The sequence below is a fragment of the Rhipicephalus sanguineus genome, chromosome 3 (genome assembly GCF_013339695.2).
Source record: "Rhipicephalus sanguineus isolate Rsan-2018 chromosome 3, BIME_Rsan_1.4, whole genome shotgun sequence".
Taxonomy (NCBI): Eukaryota; Metazoa; Arthropoda; class Arachnida; order Ixodida; family Ixodidae; genus Rhipicephalus; species Rhipicephalus sanguineus.
The window spans coordinates 75,586,730-75,597,183 of NC_051178.1; the positions used below are offsets into that span (position 1 = coordinate 75,586,730).

The 10,454-nt window shown below is 49.6% G+C and overlaps 1 protein-coding gene across 1 annotated transcript; it reads right to left on the reverse strand.

Annotated features, from left to right (window-relative positions):
* Positions 1 to 4,244: 4,244 nt before the first annotated feature.
* LOC119385580 (tigger transposable element-derived protein 4) lies at positions 4,245 to 5,762 on the reverse strand. The gene has a single exon (XM_037652992.1). The coding sequence runs from the start codon at positions 5,760 to 5,762 to the stop codon at positions 4,245 to 4,247; it is 1,518 nt and encodes a 505-aa protein (XP_037508920.1).
* Positions 5,763 to 10,454: the final 4,692 nt, after the last annotated feature.

Consider the following 10,454-nt stretch of genomic DNA (forward strand, 5'->3'; position numbering starts at 1 on the left):
ACCTATATACCGGCCCTTGGCACAAACCGAGTGATCGTCTGGCAACGGGGAGTGTCGCATGCTTCTTGGGCATCAGCATCAACATCGCCTCCATGGGCCGACGCCATTTTTCCTTTGTTCATTGTGTTGCTAGCGAGTGGCGACCTTGCTCTGCAGCCAGCTATGAATACCGGGACGCGGCGCCAGTTCACCGCCGCATTTAAAAGAAAAGTCATTGAATTTGCGGAAGCGAATGGCAACATGTCGGCGCAGCGGCAGTTTGGAGTGTCTGAGAAAAGCGTCAGGTACTGGCGCAACCAGAAATCCAAACTGTCGGTGTGTAACGTGCGGAAGACATCGTTTCGCAGTTGCCGAGCTGTGCACCCGGAACTCGAAGGACAGGGTGGCAGATTTCGTCCGCGAGTACCGTGCCAGGTCCCTGCCAGCGAGTGCGGAGCTCATTCGCACAAAAGCTGTCGAGCTCGCCCGTGAAGCCGGTCTGTCGAGGGAAGACTTCAAGGGGTCCATTTATTGGGTCCGCCGCTCCATGCGACGCAAAGGGTTTGCCCTTCGATGGTGCACGTCAATCTGCCAGAAGCTGCTGGAGGAGTACAAGGACAAGTTGATAGAGTTTCAACTCTACGTGAATAGCCTCCAGCGGCAGCATGGCTACATGTTAGGCCAGATTGGCAACGTTGACGAAACGCCGGTGTGGTTCGACATGCCGTCGTCCACAACAGTCTGTGAACGCGGAGCAAAGGAGGTGAAGCTGCTGTCGACCGGAAGCGAGCATTCGGGCTTCACCGTGATGCTTTGTTGCACGGCCGACGGCAGAAAGTTGCCCCCGTTCATCATCTTTAAAGGGAGACGCGGGTCTTAAAATGGCAAAAAACAGCAAAAAAATCGATTTTCGGAAAAGTGCATTTTCGCAATGTTTAATCATTCAAGAATCCCTCCGCGAAATCTAGAAGTTCAATTTTATCGAGAAATAATAAAAAACTACGCTTATGTGGACCAAGGTGGACGCGAAATTCGAGAAAATCGGACAAAAATGTTCGAAATTCGCGCCTTCACCACGTGCGGACGCGGTGGCCGACAGCCGCCATCTTGGGCTTGTTTTGAAGCTGTTTTCTTTGTGCGCATTTTGCGCTCTTTCAAAATGGCGTCGGGTTGCAGGAACCGATGCTATAACGTCATTTCCGAAGCATCCGTTCGCGCCTGTGATTGGCCGAAGCGCGCACCCCCCGCTCGCTTCGCTCCTATTGGTCTAGCACCAAGCGCGCCGGGCGTGTTGAATCTCCCGCACTCTGCCTCGGAGCTCTCGCGTTTCGCTGCCCGTGTTTATCGTTTATCTCTGATTTTATCGTGCCGCTTGCTCAGCCGTTCGACAGCGTTTCCCTGCCCGAATGGCTAAAGGAGATCGTCGTCTCAAGGTTACGACGCGAGAGGCGTTCGGGAAGAGACGAAAGCGGCCGTGGAATGCGCGACCGAAGGCGGCGAGGCCTGTCATGCTGCCCGAGTTGACGGCTGCTGCTCTGCCTGGAGGCTCTGCCGGATCGAGTTCCGAGCTACAACCCAACACAAGTGGCGTCAGCGCTTCGTCTCCTCCAAGTTCCTGTGTTGGCGCAGATTGCACCGACACCGCTTTCTTCACCGTTGACGAAAGCAGCGAGCGCGCAACGACCGCCGGCAAAAGTGCGCCTGACATCGAAGTCGGCAACAGAACGAAAATTCGAGCTTCTGGGAGTCGAGATTAAAGATGACGTGAACGACAGCGGAACTGAATTTTTAGTAGTGGATTTGTCCGTGGTGCAAGAAATTATGGGACTTATGCAGTGTCCCGAGTGCGGCGAGAAAACTGCGACACTTTCGAAGGGCCCCACCAAGGAGTATGGGCTTTGTGTCAAGCTCGTGCTTGAATGCTTCACTTGCGCGATGCACGCAGAGCGATTTTCTTCCCCACGAGTGGCTGGTGACAACAGGATAACGCCGTTCGAGGTGAATGTGAGGGCTATGAAGGCTATTCAGAGCATCGGCAAGGGAGCAACAGCCCTGTCCGATTTCTTCGCTGTAATGAACATTTCCCATCGCGGCTTACACCACAAAACTTTCCAAGGCCATATGGACATGATGGTTCAAGCATGCACCAGTGTTGCAACAGACTGTGAGGCCGCAAGTGTGGTTCAAATCAAAGAGCTGTACAAGGACTTGGGCAACCCACCAGGCAACATCGACGTGATCTACGATGGAACCTGGCTGATGCGTGGCCACAGTTCACACATTGCGGTTGGTTGTGTCATAGAAATGTATACTGGGCTTGTTGTGGACCACATTGTTTTGTCCAACTTTTGCTTGGGCTGCTCACTTGGTCCAAAACCCAGCGAGCAAGGATACGCGGCTTGGCATGCAAATCACATTCCAGACTGCCAGAAAAACATTTCTCGTAACACAGTTACGAGAAATGTGGCCGAATCCACCACAGCGATGGCACTGCACACACATTGCTCCACTTGTAGGCTCCTGCCGCGGCGTCGGCTCCGGCCCGTAGGGTGAGAACGGAGGCACTGTGTCGCACGAGTACTGCCGGTCTCGGCAGTACGATGGGTCCAGCGCAGCTGGATGCAGTGGCCAGTGATAACTCACGGTGCCGGTGGGGCAGCAGCGAACGAGGCGAACGACGCCGTCGCCATAGTGGTCGGCTGTGGCAGTGAGCGATGTTCGAGGGCAGGGCTAGGGCTAAGCGCCAGATCTCTGGCTACTTGGTTGCTCAGAAGTGGTGGTGGTCTGTACTGGAGGCGACGCCAAGCCCGCTCCATTAAGGGGGGACATGGTGTGTGGAGATATTTTCTGCATCTTTTGACGAAAATTGATGAAAATATTGAAAGACGGCAGCAATGTCGAGGACTCGACGCCTTTTATTCAGCAGGGCCGCCTGACCAATTCTACGAACGAGGAAGACGCTCCCAGTGATGATGATTATATACAGGTGAAGAAGATGAAGGACGAATGCTGTGAATATTGTGCTCACAATATACATGCTTATGTAGTTTTTTTCTGCTGATTTCAAATATGCAAAAATTTTTCTTGTAGGTCAATTAATTCAGAAGATACATGAAGCTGCCACTGTATTGTTTTCGGAGACAATAGGAAAGAAAGTGCTTATCAAAAACTCATTATTATTGCATAGCTAGATAGTGCAATTAGCAATAAGTGCTACGCTGCAAGCAGATTTCAGATCAAAACATAATTAGCGATTCTGCAGATGTTGAAAGTTCAGTGTCTATGACATGGCTATGACACACAAATAAATTTAATAACTTTTAAATTTATATGTGCAGGAAATGGAAATTCTGCTCTCAGCACTTTGTAATACACAGATTGGGCTTCATATTAAAAAAAAATTATTGCTCTAGCTGTTCTAGATCTTGAGATATCACTTCGACAAACTAGTAAAGTGACCAAAAAACATAACTGCTCTTGAAACAGCTCAGTATGCACCGGGCATATAGTCCTTTTGATTAGTAGCCCCTGTGTGGCGCTTTTGCAGCGACCGGTGGAAGTCTTCAGTTGTTTGTCGCTTCTTGGCTGATGCTGCCATGCGCCGTCGATCTTTTTCAGCTATGCGGCTGCGGCTTTGCCAGCTGGCGTTTAGGCTCAGCTCTTTCATGATATCTTCTGATGCCCTTTCATTGCATGCGTTGAACTTGAGCGCTGCTTCTGCCACAGCTGCCTCCACTGTGAATAGGGAAGCATGTCGCTTCTTTGGTGCCAGGGCCCAGATCATTGAATGCAGGCATTCATTGTTGTTTTGGGTTTTCCCACGCTGGCATCGTTGCAACAGCTTTTTGTCTGACAAGCGCTGATAAATGGGAAGTAAGGCTTGGCAGACATGCGGAGGCAGCTTTCGACGATGTCTGGGAATGGGCTCACCCTTGGCCTTTGCCGCATTTTGTTTGCACCAGGAGTTTGGGCCAGCTGGGCAAAGAGTGTGGTTTGCCACATTATCATTGGACATGATGTGATGATAGGTGGCCATTACTGCTGTGTGCATAGCATCAACATCACCACTGTGGGTCTTGAGAGCGCACCCATAATACAGTCAAACCTCGTTAATACGTAGTTGGCCGGGAACGACGTTTTGGTACGCACTAAGCGATGTACGAATTAACCGTCAGTGCCAGTTTAGCGGCTACTTACCGGTCAGAAAAGAACACCACAATCCTCACAAACACGCGCGCACACACACGCAGGCACGCAAGCTTTATTTAGGGACGGGCAGCAAAAAAATCTGTGATCTTCACTTGCCGCCGTGGTGGCCTTGCCGCGACGACGGCATCTTCGAAGTCGGTGAGGCCGTGAGCCAGCCGGTCCATTAGGCCGCGCTTCTCGGCGAAGGCTCGCATCACAGTTACAGCACGCGCAGCTTCGGATAACGAGGGGCCGTCGTCCACTTCGACATCGCTCTCCTCCTCACTTTCGCTTGAATCAGGACGAGGTGCGACGGCGGCAACAATGTCGCTGTCGGAAAAGTTCGGAGATGTAACGACGTCTCCGTCCACATCTCGGAAAGTGCCGAAGTTCAACTTTTCGACTCCCTCCCCTTGCCGCTCGAGCACCTCAGCAAGGAGGCTCTCGCAGTCTTCGGTGTCCTCACCATCCTCGTTTTCGTCGTTGCCTCCTTCTGGCATCTTGAATTGTGCTCGCGCGAAACAGTTCTGTATCGTTGCAGGCTGTACCTGCATCCATGAGTGCGCAAGCAGGTGTATAGCACCCAGGAGGTCTATACTGTACGTTTTGTCGCTCTCCATGGCGAGCAACATCCTCCGCAACAGATTTTTGCGGTAAATCTGCTTGACCGAGCGGATGATGCCCTGATCGAGGGGCTGGGCGAGCGCTGTCGTGTTGGGCGGCAAAAACAACAGCTTAATAGCCGACAGGTTACCCACATCGACATGCGACGACGCATTGTCGAGTACTATCAGTATGCTCCTTTTCTTGGCAGCAAAACGGCGGTCCAGCTGGCGCACGTACTCCTCGAACAGCTGGGCTGTCATCCAGGCTTTTTTGTTGTGCTTGTAAACAACGCCGGATGGCAGCCGAGCGCCTTTGAAGCACCGCGGTTTTCCATACTTGCCAATGACCATCAGTGGCAGCTTCTCACTACCGGTCATATTTACGCCAAAAGCGACCGATATGCGATTTTTGGCATGTTTCCCGCCGCTGCACTTCTCGTTCTTAAATGCCAATGTCCTGTTTGGAAGCAGGCAATAGAAAAGTGCCGACTCATCAAAATTAAAAATGTCGGCGGCATCGTAGGCTGTCAAGGCTTCCTGTAAAACGGTGTCCTGCCATTCAACAGCGCCTTCTTTGTCTGCTGCAGCAGCCTCACCACAAAGAGCCTTCCCCACGATGCCGTAGCGGGCTTTAAACCGTGACAACCAGCCGTTGCTGCAGGCAAAACCGGGGCAGTTCAGCTGATCTGCAAAAGTTTGTGCTTTTTCGGTCAAAAGAGGTCCGCTAACCGGCAGGTTCATGCTCCGCGCCTTTTTGATCCAAAGAAGCAGGGCCTTTTCCACTTCGGGATAAGCAGAGTCTCTGATGCGGCACCTCTTCAAATTGCTGCCTGTGCCGCCCGTCAACTTTTCGCGAGCGTTCCAAATTCCGCACACAGTCGTCAGCGGCAAGTTCTTTTCGCGGGCTACCGCAGATTTCTTGGCCCCATTTTCAATGGTGCGGATGATCTCAAGTTTTTCTTTTACACTCAAGACGTGGTACTTCGGCATAATATGACGTTTTAGTGTGCGAATTCAATCGCACCCCTCGCGCACAACACAACAAGAATAAAAAAAAAAAAACACGACACGCCGCACAAGAAGAACGTAGGTAACGCAACACCACCACACCGCCGACACGACCAACACTGCGGAAAACTGAGGACTAAAGACCGAATAAAGAAACGTGCTCGCTCCGCGCTGTTGAGCCGTTTAGAATACATAGTACTTGGCTTGGATTGGAAAGCGACAGCGAATTCGCACCCCCTACCGGGAGCAGCGAGCGAGAGTTCCTGGGTTACCAAAAACCGATCTCGAAGGCCATGCTTTTGCATAATGCGATCGGTAACAGCCGTACGCGCAGAAAATACGTCAACGTGGCCATGTTTTGACGTCACTATCGCTGGCTGTTGTAGTCCGATCGTCACAGCTAGTGTATCGAACGTCTGCGCGCACGAAATTTTGCCGATTTTCGGCCTGTACATGGATAACGAGAACGAAAATAGTACGTACTAACCGTATGTAACACCACAAGCGACTACGGCTTAAGCGGTCAGCCAATACATGGGGTTCAATGGAGATTGGGCGGGGGATTCCTCGCGACTACGTATAAACCGTAGTTACACATTAAGCGGGTACGTATTAAAGAGGTTTGACTGTAATTGCTCAGCTTGGAGATCAGATCTCCTGTCAAGCGGCCCTTTCCCCCAAGACTTTCAAAGCCAGGGCCTCTGTGCTTGGCAATCAAGTTGCGCAAAGCAGTGCCCATGCACTTCTGGACATGATTAATGCAGTCCTCTTTTTTCCACTGGGATATACCCATACACCTTATCTTCTTCTAGCGCAAGGTAACTGCGGCTGTCCCCGTCGCAAATTACCGTGGTGTAGCGCAGGTCCTGCCGCTCAAGAGACCTCCTGAAGAGGATGAGGGCGGCCTCAACCTCCATTTCCCCAGCCTTCTTCTCAGTGTTTTTTTGGCACTGGTGATCTTTCTTCCACGCTACATAAGAAGGGTCACCTTCCTTTGGGCCCGACTCGCACCCAGCACAAAAGTTGCTCAAAACAACAAAGTCAAGCACCAGCCCGCTGAACAACTCTATTACGGTGCCAACACCGATATGTGATGAATGACCGCGGGTCATCCATGTCCCATCATATGACACCGCGATGTTCCCGGTGTGGCCTATATTGAGTTAGGCGTAAAGTTCGCGAACCGACCGCGCGCAGTCGCTCGTCAAATTACGTGCAGCGCGATCGGCCGCGGGTGCCAAATTCGTCTTCACGTAGTGTTGCCACATTTTTGTGTGCAGACCCCAACGGCTGATGCCCATCAACGAGAACACATCATTGAGCGCGGTCTGTCTGTTCCCCGTTTCCTGCATGGCACGCGCAGCCAAAACATTCACAGTGAAAGGTTTCATACGTTCATCACTGCGAACGCGCGGCGAGCTCCACAACGACGCAGTCTCACGACAGGTTGAACACACAAAACGCAACTTCACGGCGAGCCCGAATTCCCGGTCGTCTAGGACGATTTGAAGTTTTCGTTGCATGCCTTGCAATTAACGAAGGCCAAAATGCGCTGTTCACTGTGTCCAAATCTATAATTGTGAACGTGGTTCCATCAGGCGGGCGAGCTGCGTCGTCGGCACCGTTACCCACGAATACACGTTTTTCGCTCCGTCGCTGCAGCGGACAACTCCAATAGCTTTTCTTCGGCTTTCGCTTGCTCCTCTTCCAAATCGGATCGTTGCCGATAGATTGTATCTTGATGCACGCGACCGCTGCTCGAAGGGTCGGCGGCTGACGGACCTTGCACAGGCTCCGCGGCAGCCGATGCGGACGCTAAGCCTTCCGTGGTAGCATCGACGACTTCGCCATCGGACGCGGAGAGTGTAGAGTCTTAGGGGTTTTGCGGTATCACGGAGCGTTTCGTGAAATTCGCGACTAGCGTCTGTCGCACTTTTTTCGCACCAAACTTGTGCCGCGTGCGGAATTTCCGCTCAGGATTTGACATCATGAAAGGATTCGTCGCTGGCACAGCTAACACTGAGGCAAAATGGCGTGCGTCCATGCGCGCCTCAAAGCGCGGAGCCGTGAGACGATAGTAGTGAGACTCCACCAATAGGGAGGCAAGCTCAAGTCACGTGCACGAAGTAGCGAATAGGAGGGCGCCCTGATGCCTTTTTTTGCCGCGCATTTTCTAAGCTGCCAATGGCTGAATCGGGTCTATTCTGGCGGGAATTTGAAGGCGAAAGACTGCTCTCTCAAATGAGACCAAGATGGCCGCGCTGGCACACATGGAAGAGCAGGGGCGCATTGCGGAAAATGGGTGATTTCAACGTCGATTTTGGCTCAATTTTTGCTAGGATGCGCTGTATAGATGGTCTTTGTGGCTAAAATACTGATATTATCGGCTTGAAATTCACAGTATAAGTGCACTAGTAGCTGTAGATTTCAAAAACGCAATAAAAAAATTTTTCGCAATTTTTTTCGTCTCCACAACCCGTGTCCCCCCTTAAAGAGGAACGTGGGGATCGTTTGTAAGTTTTTAATTTCTTGGCCTAGGTTGATGAAATTTGGCATACGCACTACAAATCACATTAAAGAGATAAACGCAAATTTTCGCAAGGATATCCCTGCTAGTTTTCATTTTATAACAATTCGCAATTTCCTCGCTCGTGGAAAGCCTGGCACAGTGATGAAACTTGCTAAGTGCTTGAACAACTTTGTATGTGTGCTTACATATTGCTTGTACCCGAAGACAGTGCCAGATTTTTTTTTTTGCTGCCCTAAAAGTTTTCTGCTGCACATTTTTTGCATATGCATGTGCTTCAGCAAATTGTGCCATTCACTAATTGTGATATTAAAAAAAAATGTAAGTCTAAACTAATATTTGAAGACTGTCTTCAAGTATGGCACAGTCTATGAATTAGAATAAAACAAACAGAATGAAAATCGGTCCAGCCATAGTCGTGCAATGCTTTCCACGAGCGAGGTGGTTGACAAAAAAGACACATCCGAGAAAATGGCTTTTGAAGTTTAGGAAATGTTGCACCTTTATTAAAATGCCCCGGGACTTTGGCATCATTGCCAAGAGACACCTTCTTGGACGTCTGTCCCTTGGTTTGTTCACTTTTACGTGCTTTCTTGAGACGCAGGTGGTCTTTTTCTTGAGCCCTCTGGAGGGCAATGGCACCAGGACGTACGCCCAATGTGGCACACATTTCAGAGTACAGTAAAAGCTCGTTAATTCGGATTTCACGGGACCGGAAAAAATGTCCGAATTAACCGAATGCCGATTTAACGAATGAACAGGAAAAACGACATTAAAATCAAGTTGGAGAAGCATACCTTTATTTGCTGAAGTATTTTGTAATGGTCGTCTGCGTTTTCACGCAGATTCCGGCTTATATTACAATTTTTCTTAACTTTTCCAAATGGCCAACAGCACGCAAACTGTCGGAAGTGCTCAGGCAAACGCCCTCTAATATCAAAAGCGCCTCCGAGACTTCCCGTGAGGTGCGATGAGGTCGCGACATCATTAATAATTTTCTGATCGGGCAGGAGACCAGTCGTGGCGACACAATCATCAATCGCGATGTAGTCCTGAAGGGTCATATCTGTGGGAAGGACAGCATCGAAGGTCGGGCAGTCACCGTCGGTGGACTCTGCTGACACCTCGTCGATGCTACCGTCGGCTACTGCCGCATGCTCGGGCCTCACATGTAAACACGGTCACAACGGGAAAAAACAAGAACTCCGCAAGAAGAGACGGTGCCGACACAACACAAGGGAAAATGGCGTTGGAGTGGAGCGAAGAAAGAAGACGCCGACGTTCGGTGACGGTGCGATCGCCCCCGCTAGTTGATGACGATGGTGATGTCACTCAAGTTTCGGTTTCGCCGCAGTGGTGCCAGCGCTGCTTTACCACACATTTGTGTAGCGGCAGCCGTCAGAATTTGTCCGAATTAAGCGGTGCGGAGCCCAATTCTGACGACGTGGTACCTGGAGCTATTTTTTTATTTATGAACCAAATTCAATTTAAAAGCACAGGTATATGTATTTTGTTGTGCTGATTTCAAAAATGCAATTATTTTTTCTGTGACTCGGTTAGTTACCGAAATAATTAGATATTAATTACTAATAATTGGTGAGACAATAGATAAAAATCTACTGAGCAGAAAGTTAAATTTAGTGCATGAATGCAAAGTAGAATACATAAGGATTGAACTGCTGCAAGCAGTTTTCAAATCCAACAACAATTGGCAATTTAGGAGCTCATCAAAGCTTAGATGTTTATGTCACAGCCACTAATGAACTTGAACTAAAGCAAATAAAAAAATTATAGAGAGAGAAAACAAATAATCTGTTTGCAGCAGTTCAAGCTTTAGGCATTCAGCATCACATATAAAAAAAATTACAGCTGTAGCTGTCCTAGGGCTTTAGATATCACTGTACCAAACAAGCAAAATGAGTAAAAAGCTTGTTCTGAGAAAATTGTGAAAAACGTAAACAGCTCAATTTATTCCAGAATATCATAAAATATTTACAAGTTACCAGTTGTAAATGATCAGTAGCCCCCTGGCACATAGTCTGTTTGCACATTGTTGCCTGTGTGACGTTTTTTTTTCAGGGCTCGGTGCATATTTTCTGCTGATGCACGCTTTTGAGTTGAAGCTTCCAGGCGCCGCTGATCTTTTT